The sequence below is a fragment of the Gopherus evgoodei genome, chromosome 19, assembly GCF_007399415.2.
Source record: "Gopherus evgoodei ecotype Sinaloan lineage chromosome 19, rGopEvg1_v1.p, whole genome shotgun sequence".
NCBI lineage: Eukaryota > Metazoa > Chordata > Testudines > Testudinidae > Gopherus > Gopherus evgoodei.
The window spans coordinates 6057266-6071322 of NC_044340.1; the positions used below are offsets into that span (position 1 = coordinate 6057266).

Genomic DNA, 14057 nt, shown 5'->3' on the forward strand with positions numbered 1-14057 from the left:
GGAATCGCCCCCCCAGAGAGCCTGGGGACCCCCCCAGGGGAATCGGCCCCCCCGGGCGCCTGGGGACCCCCCCCGGGGAAATCGCCCCCCCCCCACGCACCTGGGGACCCCCCGGGGAAATCGGCCCCCCCCACGCGCCTGGGGACCCCCCGGGGAAATCGGCCCCCCCCACGCGCCTGGGGATCCCCGGGGAAATCGGCCCCCCCACGCACCTGGGGACCCCCCGAGGAAATCGCCCCCCCACGCACCTGGGGACCCCCGGAGAAATCGCTCCCCGCCCCCGCACGCCTGGGGATCCCCGGGGAAATCGGTGTCCCCCCCAGCGAACCTCGGGACCCCCCGAGGAAATCGCCCCCCCCACGCGCCTGGGGACCCCCGGAGAAATCGCTCCCCGCCCCCGCACGCCTGGGGAGCCCCGGGGAAATCGGTGTCCCCCCCAGCGAACCTGGGAGCGGAGCCCACGTGCGAAGCTCGGGAGCCCCGCCCTGGGGCTCCACCCAGCCCTGGCCGCCTGCTGTTTCCTTGCAGGGGCGGGGAGCAGCCGCCGACTTCCCCAGCCCGTCGCCGGAGCGGAGCGGCGGGCCCCGGCAAGCCCGAAGCGGACGGGTCACGGAGCCGGTGACCCGGCGGGGAGGCGCGCACGGGGGGACCCCCGGAGCCGCAGCGCAGGGTGAGTGAGTAGCCACCTGTCGCCTCCCCGCCAGCGCTGGGCCAGGGGCCCCGGGGCAGCCTAGGCGCACGGCGCCGGCCGGCCGGCAGCTGCTCCTGCCGCCAAGTGAGCGGGCAGGGGCAGGGGCAGGGCAGCTCCCAGGGGCCGGGCCACCCCAGCCGAGGCAGGAAGCTGCAGCCGGAGGGAGGCAGGCTGGACGGATGTGCCTGGCAGCCGGGTTGGTTCACATTTTTTCTCAGATCCCTTTTCTGTGCGCGCCCGGCTGGCAGGCTGCAGAGGGCAGCTGGTGTGGGTAGCGGTGTCAACTGCTGCACAAAACCCACCACCCCGGCCTCGCCCCCTCATTCCTCCCCTACTCTCACTTTTTCACCGCACTGGCGCAGGGGATTGGGCTCCTGCTGGGGGCGCGGTTCTGGAGTGGGGCCAGAAATGCAGGCACAGCCCCCGGCAGCTCCCTTTGGCCACAATTCCCGGCCACTGGGAGCTGCGGAGTCAGTGCTCGGGGTGGGGGTAGCACGTGGAGATCCCCTGTCCCTGTCCAAGCTCGGGGTGGGGGTAGCACGTGGAGACCCCCTGTCCCTGTCCAAGCTCGGGGTGGGGGTAGCACGTGGAGACCCCCTGTCCCTGTCCAAGGGATGCAAGGACATGCCAACCGCTTCTGGGGAGCAGCGCCAGGCCAGGCAGGGAGCCTGCCTGAGCCCCGCTGCACCACCAGACTTTTAGCAGCCTGAAATATCTCGGTCTGGCTTCAGTAGCCTCTGGGCCATAGAGCTTGATTCTGGAGACTCCCAGCGAAACCAAGGGTTGGCAACCCGAGGGGGTGCAGACCCAGAGTTTTGCGAGAGGATGGCTGTCAGTCCGTTTTGTGCGGAGGGAAATCCGTAGGATGTAGGAAAAAAGCCTAGGGGGGCTCTACAAAACTCCACCTGCTGTCTTACGTTCCCTCTAAGCTGCATGGCTACATACCTGCCTATTAAGCTCTATGCAGGGGCTCAGCGCTGCAGCCGGGGCAGAGGCGCCCTAGCCCCAGCGTGGATCTACTGCGGCCGAGGAAGCGATGCCATGCCCCAGTGGGGAGCGGCTGTGGTCAGGGGAGCACCTCCCTCGGCCTGGCCCAGGCCTGCAGGAGCTGCCGCGGCTGGGGAGAGATGCCTTCCCAGGTCCCAAGCTGTTGCAGCAAGAGAGGGCTGTGGGGAGTCATCACTCCCCACTGCAGCCCCTGGGCAGCCTGCACCACAAACTCCTGGCCCCACCCCAGAGCCCACACCCCCTGCACCCCAACCCTCTGCCCCAGCCGTGAGCCCCCTCCTGCAACCCAACTCCCTCATCCCTGGCCCAACCCCAGAGCCTGCAAACTCCAAACCTCCAACCCTCCAACCCTCTGCCCCACCCTGGAGCCTGCACCCCCAGCCAGAGCCCTCATCCCCCCCAGCCCTCTGTCCCAGCCCTGAGCCCCCTCCCACACTCTGAACCCCTCGGCTCCACCCCCGCCACATGAATTTTATGTGCACCAATATGAAGGTGATGTGTCACACGTCGCCTCCATATTCGTGCACATAACAAAATTCATTCCGCATATGGGTCTAAAAAATTAGAAGGAACACTGCCGCTATCCCCAAGCTGCTGGATATTTCTGTTACAGTGAAACAGTTAATGTTGCCACTTACATGACGTTGCTAGGTTTCAGGGTTATCAGGCAGTGAGATTAATGGAAGAGCCCCTTCCACTCTGAGCTCTCATTTCAGGGTCTCTGCAGACCGACAAGGATAGCCCCATATCCAGGTCACTAGTTGGAGGCTTTCCTTGGAAAGGGCTAGAGGAGTTTAAAAAGTGCTGCAACCCTGCTGGCCTGGCATGATGGCTCCATCACGACCCACTTTCTCAGGATCAGCTGGTGGGCCTGGGTGGGGGGCCCTGGACTTGCACCCTGCCCCCATGGAATGGGGCCTCCAAGCTCAGGGATGTTCCTAGAGCTATAGGGCTTTCATGAAGGCAGGACCATTTCACAGAAGGCCAGTGGCTCTGCACAGCTCCCATCTCCCAACAGCTGGCCTCACCTGTAATCACTGCCAGGAGCTGCCCCAGGCCAGGGGTGGCTGAACAGAGGGGGACACCACGTAACACTGTGCTCTTTGCACTGACTTATGATGGGGAATCTCCGCCTGGCTGAATGAAGACAATACCATTGAGCCTTGCCACCCCTCTGGCCTAGCCCCTTCTCGACTTGTGGAGCCTGAGCTGTGCCCATGAGAGGTCTCTATGCAGCTTCCCCTACCAAATCTCCCATCACATGACTGTTAATAGGAATTATGAGGCAAGGCCCAACAACGTGCTCAGCTAGGGTGACCAGACAGCAAGTGTGAAAAATCAGGACGGGGGGTTGGGGGGTAATAGGAGCCAATATAAGAAAAAGCCCCAAATATCAGGACTGTCCCTATAAAATCAGGACATCTGGTCACCCTATGCTCAGCCTTTTAGGAGACAAACGTAAAGAGCCCCTGCTCCAAGTAGCCCCCACTCTAAGGGACAGATGCAAAGAAGATGAGATGCGCTGGTGCTAATTTAAGTATATAACTCCCTTCCCAGAGCACAGAGGTCCTTTGCTGCTGTGCATAGCAGATTATGGCTGCACATGCTGCTTCATTTTTGTAAGGTCACTTGTGCATTTAGTTATTACTAAGCATTGGCTCGTTAGAATAACATGAGGGTTGAGACAGTGCTCACTCCTCTGCTGTTGGAGGGTCGCTCATGAGCACTAAGATGGCAGACGGCAGTTGTTGTAGAGTTGTGGGCTCTTGAGCTACACACTGGCTCATTATTGCTCAGACTGTATCCGTTACTTTGTCATTGTAGGGTCCTGGGCGTGTTGGTTGGGGGAGGGAAAAGGTGAGCATGGGGGAATTCTTACCCTATTTGAAGCATTTAATTTGGGGGGGGCACAAATTACAATTTGGCAAAAATATATCATTTTAAAAAATCCGATTTATGGCCCCAACCTCCCCAGCCTCAGCGGTGTCATTATTTTCAGACAAGATTCTGAAACAACCAACCCCAAAAGGATGCAAATCATATGCGAGGATACCACTCATAGTATATGGTCTCACTGCCCCTTTGCTTTCTCCATCTGTTTGTTGCATCCATCATCTCTTGTCATACTTAGACTGTAAGGTCTTCTGGGCAGGGACGTCTTTTTGTTACACATTTGCATGGTGCTGAACATAGAGTGGCTGGTGCTCTTGGGGCTACCCCTAGATGAATGAATAATTACACACAGCTGTTTTTTTTTTTAACCTAGGAAATCATGCACACAGCAAAATTAAAATATTAAAATAGCAGGGACTCCCCCATTCTCTATCCCTCTCATCTTGTGTTAAGATCGTCTTTGCTAGAGAGAGTGGGAGAGGAATTGCTGAATCCATTAATTTGTGTTCTTAGTTACATTTTGTTATAACCAAGGAGGGAGACCCTGAGATCAGCTTTCCAGAAATAATTGTACTGTGTTCCTGGAAATATAGTGTGTGTATTTAAGAACATAAGAATGGCCATACTGGGTCTAACCCAGTATCCAGTCTTCTGACAGTGGCCAGTGCCAGATGCGTCAGAGGGAATGAACAGAACAGGGCAATCATCCAGTGATCCATCCCCTGTTGTCCAGTCCCAGCTTCTGACAGACAGATGTTTAGGCATACCCAAAGCGTGGAGTCGCGTCCCTGACCATCCTGGCTAATCCAGGAACGTAGCTAATTCTCTTTTGAACCCAGTTATACTTTTGGCCTTTGCAACATCCCCTGCAACGAGTCCCGCAGGTTGACTGTGCATTGGATGAAAAAGTACTTTTGTGTTTGTTTTAAACCTGCTGCCTATTAATTTCATTCCGTGGCCCCTAGTTTGTGTGTTTATATGAAGGGATAAATAACTTTTCCCTATTCACTTTCTCCACACCAGTCATGATTTTGTAGGCTCCTATTATACCCCCTTAGTCGTCTCTTTTCTAAGCTGAACACAGTCTTTTTAATCTTTCCTCAGCTGCAAACTGTTCCGTACCTCTAATCATTTGTGTTGCCCTTCTCTGCCCATCCGTGCCAGGTGCACCAGTTGTGGGCAGGCAGCCTCAGCAAGGCAGTATCCAAGTGTGAAGGGGCTTAATGTGAGGGGATCCAGGTGTGGGTTGAGAGGATTCTGTATGGGGCAATCTGGGTACAGGCAGCTCAGTGGGGGATCTGGGTGTAGGGGGGATCTGGATGCACAGGGGCTTATTGAGGGGTTCTGGGTGCAACAGTAATTGGACTTTGCAGGGGAGTCCAGGTGAAGGTGGTTGGAGCTCAGCAGGGGGGTTGGTGTGGAGGCTCAGTGTGGGGGTCCAGATGCTGTAGGAGTGGGGCAGGGATCCAGGTGCAGCTGGCGGGAGCTCAGTAAGGTGGGGATCCAGGTGTGGATGGCTTGTTGGGGTGGTCCAGGTGCAGGGGGAGTGGGGCTCAGCCGGGGAGGGTCTGAGTGGGTGGAGGCCTGGATGCACAGGGGTTGGGGGGGGGATGAGGGAGCAGTTCTCAGTACAGGGATCCCTCTCCGTGCAGCTGAGGTGCAATGGGAGGAGAGAACTTTCCAGAGACTCCTGTAGCTGAGGGAGAAAACTGGGGGTGGGTCTGACCCAGCCCTGGATGCTGTGCAGGCAGGGCCGGTGCAACCATTTAGGCGAACTAGGCGGTTGCCTAGGGTGCTGAGATTTGGGGGCGCCAAAAAGCGCCTCCAAATGTTTTTTTAAATGGTTGAGCAGCCGCTGCTGCTGGGACAGAGAGAGAGCCTGAGCTGCCCGCGGCAGCCGGCAGCCCAGGGTGTCCCCCATGTCAGGGCGCCGCCGCGGCAGCCGGCAGCCCAGGGGGTCCCCCGGGTCAGGGCGCCGCCGCGGCAGCCGGCAGCCCAGGGGGTCCCCCGGGTCAGGGCGCCGCCGCGGCAGCCGGCAGCCCAGGGTGTCCCCCGTGTCATGGCGCCGCCGCGGCAGCCGGCAGCCCAGGGCTTCCTCTGGGTCGGCGCGCCGCCGCGGCAGCCGGCAGCCCAGGGGGTTCCCCGGGTCAGGGCGCCGCCGCGGCAGCCGGCAGCCCAGGGGGTCCCCCGGGTCAGGGCGCCACCGCGGCAGCCTGCAGCCCAGGGCTTCCTCTGGGTCATCGCACCAGCAGGGCCGCCCAGAGAGGGGGACAAGAGGGGCAATTTGCCCCAGGCCCCGCAGGGGCCCCCACGAGAGTTTTTTGAGGCCCCTGGAGCGGGGTCCTTCACTCGCTCCGGGAGCCCCGGAAAACTCTCGTGGGACCCGGGCCCCTGTAGCTTCTTCTGCTCCTGGTCCTCGCTGGTGGGGGGTCCTTCTGCTCCAGGGCGGAAGGACCCCCGCCGGTGAATTACCGCTGAAGCGGGACCTGCTGCCGACATGCAGCCCGGTCTTCGGCAGTAATTCGGCGGTGGGGGGCCCTTCCACTCTGGGACCAGTCACCGAAGTGCTCCGCAGACCCGCGGCGAGGGCCCTCCACCAGAGAATTACCGCTGAAGACCCGGCTGCACTTCGGCAGCTGGTCCTGCTTCGGCGGCAATTTGGCGTGGGGGGGCCCCGTGGCGGGTCTCCGGGGCACTTCGGCGGTGGGTCCTGGAGCGGAAGGGCACCCCGCCGCCGAATTACCGCCAAAGCGGGGGCCTCCTGCCGCCGAAGACCCCAGGCCCCCGGAATCCTCTGGGCTGCCCTGGCGCCCCGTTGGCAACCCAGGGAGGTCCCCTGGGTCAGCACGCCGCTGCCGGCAGCCACCAGCCCAGGGGTTCCACTGCGCAGTCCTGCTTGGAGAGGACACGGAGCAGAGGTGAGCTGGGGTGGGGAGGTACCGCAGGGGTCCTCAGGCCAGGGGGTGGGGAGCTGCCACGGGGATGGGCAGCACACTTCAGGGCGGGGTGGGGGGCAGGGAGCTGCTGCAGGACTGGGAGGGGGCGCAAGGTGGAAGTTTCGCCTAGGGTGTGAAACTTCCTTGCACCGGCCCTGTGTGCAGGGGAAGAGGAAGTCTCATCCTCCCCAGCCCAGCCAGGACTAGCAACTGAGCTTGGCACAGGGTAGGAGCCACCACCCAGGTCTTTCCTAGTCTTTCCTCCTGCCCTACAGTGATTTACTTCTCTGCCAGCTGCCCTGGGCACCCGAAACATACTGCTTGGGAGGGTCGCATGACTGCTTTTGTGGCTTCCCTTTGCTTCTCTGTCAGAAAGTCATTTATCTGTGGGGAAGCAATGAAATCTGCAGGGGAGATAAATTCTGCACATGTGCAGCGGTGCAGATTTCCCCCAGGAGTACTCTTGGCAGTTCAGGGATTTGGGCAATGAAGATGCCACAGAGAGCACCACAAAGACTGCGCTGAAACAGAGCCTGTCTGCCTCCCCTGTGCCTGAGGGACACCTGGAGCCAGGGGGAGGCTGAGCCATGAGCCCAATAGACAAACCAGGCTGCAGAATCCCGCACATAGGTGGGACCACCCCACTGTTTGAGTTGTGCTCCTGGGCGGGACGGAACAGTTGTTACGAGGCCGGAGCCTGCCTGTTTGCATCCCGGGAGGGTGGACGTAAGCCCAGAGGACCAAGTGTCCACTCTGCAAAGAGGGTGCTCTGCTCATGCTCCCAAGGATTCCTATTTGGGTGGAAGGGTCTTGACACCTTTGAGTGTGTTTCCAGATGCTGAGGTCATCGAAACATTGTGCTTGTCTAAGCAACGCTTGAGCGTCAGCAATAAACGGCCTTTGTTCTCATTTCTTTATTTTAAAGAAACTGCATATTCAACAATAAGGATCCAACCACACTCCAGCTCCTGCTGTTGCAACACAAGGGAACTCGAAGTATCCAGTCTGGTGCTGGCTCTTATGGAGCAGCTGTCCCCCTGCCATGCTACAGCCAATATCCTTAGCAACACCCTGGGTGATTCGTGATGGAAGGGTGTGATATCTGTCGGTGGCCAGGATAGCTTTTAAGTAAGTAGATTTAATGCAGGCGAGATGGCCTGGGAGACTGACGTGCCCTGTCTACCCCAGACCAGACACCCATGGCAATGAGTGATCTCTTACGCAGCTCTCGCTAATGGAGTCTGCACGTGGAATACACTGATTGTTCTTCCCCCAGGAGTTGGGGTGTCATAGCATTCTTTCTCAAATCTGAACCTTAGAGTCCAGGAATGAGATACTAGCATGAACTTCCCTAAGCTTAATTACCAGCTTAGATCTGACAGGCTGCCACCACCCAAAAATAGAGTGTTTTGGGGCACTCTGACCTCCCCAACCTTCCCTGGGGACCCCAAGAACCCAGATCCCTTGGGTTCTTAAAACAAGGAGAAATAAACCATTCCCCCCACCTTTCCCCCTCTCAGAATTTCACTCCCTGGGCTATCCTGAGATACTGATCTAACCTCTAAATCACCATACAGAGAAGCATCTCCCTTCCCTTCCACAAAGAGGCAAACAGATTCAAGGAAAACAGAGAGAGATTTTATCTCTCCCCCTCCCGTCTCCCCACCCGTCCTGGTGAGTTATCCCAATCCCCTGGGATAAAACAAGGGAAACAGAGAAAAAACAATCAATCAGGTTCTCTAAAAAGAAATCTTTTAATAAAAGAAAGGAAAAAGTAAAGAATTATCTCTGTAACTTCAAGATGTAAACATTACAGGGTCTTATAGCTTACAGACACCAGAAAGAGACCTTCCCCCCAGTACCAATACAAATCAAAATATTCCCAGCAACTACACATATAAAAGTTAACCAGCCAGATCCACAAATGCAAATAGTGTAAAACAATTAAAAAGCCTAAACCGCCTGGTTTTTACTTTCTATTTGAAAAGAAACTTAGAGAGCCTGTAGTAATGTCTGCTCTCTCTCAGACCCTCCGAGAGAAGAACAAAGAACTCACACCCAAACTTCCCTCCACCCGAATTTAAAAGTATCTTGTCTTCTGATTGGTGTTCTGGTCAGGTGTCCAGTTTCCTGCTTGTAACCCTTTACAGGCAGAAGAGACATTAACTCTTAACACTCTGTTTATGACATGGGGTGCAGTGGTAAAGAAGCAAGCACGATCTTTTTATTCTGGAATTGTACCCAATGGGTCCTGGTCTTTGACTGACTCCTAAGTGCTATGGGCCTACAAATACAGAATATGCTGAATTTAATACCAGCATGAAAGGAAGCAGAACGGCTGCTGACCCGTTGTCACTCCCCTGCCTCTCTCTGTTACAGGTCAAGATTCATGTGGGCACTTCTCATCTGACTGCTACCCCGATATGGCTGGTGAGTAAACCAGCAGGATGTTGACAGCATGATCTGATTGAGCGAGGGGCTGGGAACAGGAGGCAGAGTGTCTGTCCCTGACTTGCTATGAGCCTGGGAGAGTTGGTTTTACTCTGGTGCGGTTCTCCATTCTATGGATTAGGGATAATATACCCAGCTCTGTAAAGTGCTTTGCTCTCATAGCTGAGAAGGGACATAAGCGAACCACTAATCCCCCCTCCGCCCCCCGCCTCATCCACTTCAACTCTTGCACACCTTGTAAGATTCTAAATGAACCGTATCGGCTCAGGGCAGGGACTTGGCCATTGCTGTGGACAGCCTCAATGGAGATCTCAGCTCAATATGCAGCTGCAGTCCAATCCGCCCCCCAAACCTAGCAAATAAGATGGTGGGCTGCACAAGGAATGGGACGGAGAATACCGAAACCTATCAATAGTGACCGATGTAAATCAACTGTGTGGTCCTCTCTGGATTACTGTGAGCAGTACGGCCATCCTGCCTCTAGGAGGATGATGGGAGTTAGCGATGGGAGTTCCAAGAAGGGCAGCAAGAATGATCAAGGCCATGAGAATTTTCCCTAGGAGAAAAGATGGGATCATTTACCTTAGAAAGTGCATTTAGATCACCCAGGTGACCTAACCCTCCAGGTGAGTCAGGAGAGTCCCACCTCCTGGAGGTAGGGTCAGAACAAAACCCCAAATCTTCCACCCCATCTGCAGCCCTTCCTCTCAGCACCTGTCCTGGTCCAGAACAATAGCCTTTCTCTTAGCTCAGTCAGGCACTGTTAGAGGATCCTCACTTACCACAATACATGATGACAAATTGTGAGATGATGAGTCATTCCTGAACTAGAGCCTGGCTAAACCAAGCATGTGAATGAGTCACTCCTGTGTGAGGCTCCAGCCAATCCAGGAGCTGGTCTGGTGACTCTCAGGGCAGGTATATAAACCGCTCAAGGAGACACGGCAGCTCTGTCTGCCCAGCTCGCTTCATAGCTTGGAACTCTCCGCTGCCCGACAGCGAGGACAGACTCCACAGGCCTCAGCCTGCTCCAGGTCCGCCCTGGTTCCCAGCCCTGCTCCTGCCTTGCTCCGATCCTGCTCTGGACTCCTGATTCTGGCTCTGACCCCTGGCTCCAGTTCCTGGCAGGACCCGCCATCACACTGACCACTAGTTGTGACCATCCATGTCTCAGTTTCTGACATATTAAACTTCCTGCTTCAGGGCTTGAGCTGATCTCTAACTATAAGAGTGGAGGGCACTGCAGGATTCTTAAATCTTCTCCTAAAGCATCTGTTGTTGGCCACTGCTGGAGACCTCAGGTCTAATCCAGTTTGGCAGTTCCCATGTAAACCTGACCTAACTCCTAATTTAGAGCAGCCAGGATTTGGGGTGATGAGAGCTGAAGTAAGTGGTAAGGAGCCAGATTTCACAATTCATCCCCTGTTATTTTGCTAGCTCTCGTAGCCTTGGAAAGGCTGCCCCATCTGGGGCAGGGTGGAGCAGCTGCCATCCCACAGAGCCATGAGTGGAGGGGGAAGCTGGGTCCAAGGGCACCCGTGCAAACATTAGTCTGTGCTGTGCTTAGTACTTACAGCTCACCGGGGTCCCATATGCAGTAAACTACCTGGAGCTTGGATCTCCCTCTGCAGGAAGAAGAACAGAATGATCCAAACTAGGACCCTATCCTGAGGCTCCAGAGAGTCTGGGTATTTTAAACCCAACGCCCAGTGGCTCCACTTAACACCTCCTTGAAAGCCAGGATTTTTTTTAATTGGCTTTTGATTACAGCCCAGTCACTCAGATCCTAATCTCCCTGTGCCCTTCCATGCCTGGAGCTGTACGGAAAGGCCTCTCTCTAGAGACACCTGTCTGCCCAGGTCCTGGGGCAGGGCTGACACTTGGTCTCTGCGACGAGCTCCCAGATGGCCCCATGATAAGAAAGCAGGAGGTTCGATGTCCGGAGATGCTCCTTGTGGGGCATGGGGAAGGGCTGTGAATATGCCCAGGAGACATTTCAGCCTTCAGTGAATCTGACTCTGATCTCTTAAACGCCACAGGCTGGGTCAGGCGGCTCCTGCAGAAACCCAAGCAAAACTCCAGCTCCGCAGGAAGCAGCTTGAACACCAAACAGTCACGCTCCTCCTCTTCCTCCTCCTCAGTGACAACCGCCAGCTCTTCCACCAGCAGTTCAGCGGCCAGCCTAGGACAACTGTCTCCTGCCTCCCAGGTGAGCATCAGCAGCTCAGGGAGCGCCCGCTGGGCCAAGAGCTATGACGTGTGCATCTGCCACAGCAACGGGGACTTTGAGTTTGTCGAGGAGATGGTCTCCTATCTGGAGAGCCAGACTGAGGGCATCCGCTGTTTCCTGCAGCTGCGGGATGCTATGCCGGGGAGTGCTATCACCACAGAGCTCTGCGACGCTGTCCAGAGCAGCCACTGCTGGGTCCTGCTAATAACCCCTAGCTTCCTCGAGGATCCCTGGTGCAGGTACCAGATGCATCAGGCGTTGGCAGAGGCGCCGATGGCCAATGGGCGCACCATCCCCGTGCTGAAGGGCATTGACCGGAGAGACTACCCCCGGGAGCTGAAGTGCCTCTATTACATTGATATGACGCGCAAGGAGAATGGCTTCAGGCAGATTAAGGACACGATCCTGCGCTGTAAGTAAACCGTCGGGGGCAGTTGGCTCTATAATGGGCCCGTATAGGGTGTTTGCTCTTCACTCTGCTAAACAACCACCCTGCATTTCCATTGCACCTTCTGGGCTCCAGGAGTGACTCACCAGCCACGAGGTGGAACACAGCAGCTATCTGATGGCCCACCCTGTACAACCTTCTGGGATGGGAAGTAGAGAATACTGTGTCCCTCTGAAACTGCAAGGGAAGATCTAAAGAGAAGGGGCTGGGGCCTCTGTATCCCATTGGAGTGGGGTACAGTGTAGGATCTCTTTCTCTCTAGGAGGAGAAGTACAAATATGTTACAGTGTGACGGCACTGGAACATCAGTCCAGCTGATATCCCTTATAGTGACCCTGGTTTCTTTTCTGTGTCTCTCAGACCTGCAGGAGCTCTGTCGAAGCACCATGAGCAGGATAGAGTGACTGGAGTCCTGCAGGGGAAGGGTGCACCTTGAGAAAGCAGATCCCGGCCGACGGGAAATGGAAGGAGAATCCACATTGTGGTTTCCAAAGTCTCTGGAGCTGCCTCATTTGATCTCAGTGGAGAGCAGATTCCAGGTGGCCTATGGCCAAGTTCCCCGATGCACAAAGCACCTGTAGAATTACAAATGGGAACCAACTCTCACGAGGGCTTCCAAACGGAAGCATTTCTCTCGCGTCAGGCTGCTCCACACCATGAACATTAATACCAGGCACTGCTGAGAGGACAAGCAAAATATCTAACACCAATGGAGAGTGAGGCTTATGTGTGGCTTCTAGTGCTAAAGAGTTGAAAGAAGCATGTTCCACGTTGTACGGTACAGTGCAGGGGACTTGGCTGGAACCTGGAGCTTGAGTGTTGGTGACTCCAATTAGTCGAGGGTAAACACAGGTAAATGGAGTTTACCCACTTCTCATTTGGGGAGTAGGGAGTCTAGTTTAGGTTTCTTACTTTCAGGAAGCTGATAGGCCGCAAAATCTCTAATGACCTTCCAAAAGCCAGTTTAGAGCTCTTGCAATACCTAAGTTAAATTCCTCCAAGCCCCAGGGAGCATAGGCACCGACTCCGTTATATATACTCCACAGCTGTTTGGGTGGCAGCCACCGATCAGTTGGGGGAGGCGTTTGGGGGAGGGTGGAGAGCAGCAGGCGGCTGGGGCCTCAGGGAGGTGTGGAACAGGGCAGGAAGAGGTGGAGCAAGGGCAGAGCCTTGTGGCAGGACAGTGGAGCACCCCCGGAGGTGGCGGGGGAGGGGGGGACTCAGTGCCTCTGTCAAGGAGTATAAACTGACATGAGGTTTCCCCTTTTGGAGCTGTGACACTCCTATGAAGAGGAGCAAGTGTAACGTCAGTTTTAGTTTTGATTTTTACAATTGTGATTTAAACGTGTGTACAAATGAATGCAGAAAAGTGTTATTTTTATCCAATCTTCTCTCACGCTTTTTTTTTTTTTTTAATGGGTGGATTTAATGCTGGTGAAAGGGCCTAAGCTCACAGGTCACTGAACTGGTTCTAAGTCGTTCTTCCTCTCTGCTTTCCACCTGCCCCTCCTCCACGCACACCCCCTCGCTCAGACCAGGAAGGTCTCTGCCTAGGGAGAGGAGTTGGGGATTGTTCAGTCTCAGGCTTTGTCTTGTATAGGAAAAGTGGTTGAGTTTTGAGTTTAGGCTTAGTTTAGCTAACTAACCCCAACATCAACTTGACCATTTTCCTAGCATAGATGCAGAATCACACCTCATAGCATGTTCCTGGTATTTTTGCTGGCTGAGTTGTAGGCTAGGAAAGTCTGAAGAGTCCATGTTACTCTGTTAAGATCCAGAGAACAAATGACTCTGGCACTGGATGCTTACTTGTTTTTTTGTTTGTTTTTTTTTACAGAACCCATTTTTAAAAAACCTGACTCCTAACATAATTAACAGATTTTCTTGAAAATTCATTCTCAACTCCTAAAGTGCTGTAATTTTGAGGCCATGCAGTATTTTTTTTCACACATCTCGAAGAGGTTAAACCTCTGTTTCAAGTGCACAGCTGAGCCTTAATTATAGACATGGGACTGGCACCTCCATAGTCATTGGAAGTGGAAGGTGTTCAGCAATAGTTGGAAAGTCCAAGTATAGGGTTGACAACTGTCTAATTGCACAAACCCAAATACCTTTGCCACGCCCCTTCTCTGGGCCCTGCTCACTCGAGCCCCCCCACCCTCGTCACTCGCTTTCTCCCACCCTCACTCACTTTCACTGGGCTGGGGCAGGGGGTTGGGGTGCGGGAGTGCAGGCTTTGGACTGGAGGGTGGGGGTGAGGGCTTTGGAGTGTGGAAGGGAGCTCCAAGCTGAGCCTTGGGCAGGGGGTTGGAGTGTGAGAGGGGGCTCAGGGCAGGGGGATGGGGTACAGAAGTTGTTTCAGGGTGCAGGCTCTGAGAGGGAGTTTGGGTGTGGGAGAGG

At 55.3% G+C, this 14057-nt stretch overlaps 1 protein-coding gene across 2 annotated transcripts; it reads left to right on the plus strand.

The window, feature by feature from the left end:
- The first annotated feature begins 177 nt into the window (after positions 1-177).
- Positions 178-13599, plus strand: TIRAP (TIR domain containing adaptor protein). Of its 2 annotated transcripts, XR_003997223.1 has the most exons (6): positions 178-670; positions 7454-7656; positions 8908-8958; positions 11019-11621; positions 12018-12509; positions 13495-13599. XR_003997223.1 is itself a non-coding variant. In XM_030538404.1 (5 exons), exons 3-5 carry the CDS (start codon positions 8952-8954, stop codon positions 12059-12061), a joined length of 654 nt encoding a protein of 217 aa, XP_030394264.1. In that variant the 5' UTR covers positions 178-670; positions 7454-7656; positions 8908-8951; the 3' UTR covers positions 12062-13043. The 2 variants fall into 2 exon arrangements, 1 of the variants encoding a protein (XP_030394264.1); XM_030538404.1 differs by lacking the exon at positions 13495-13599 and having other exon boundaries at positions 12018-13043.
- The last annotated feature ends 458 nt before the right edge of the window (positions 13600-14057 follow it).

What these genes read in the sequence shown, in the direction of transcription:
- TIRAP (XM_030538404.1), top strand. An exon ending in TAAGGACACGATCCTGCGCT is followed by an intron (nt 11,622 to 12,017) that starts GTAAGTAAACCG and finishes TGTGTCTCTCAG; the next exon opens with ACCTGCAGGAGCTCTGTCGA.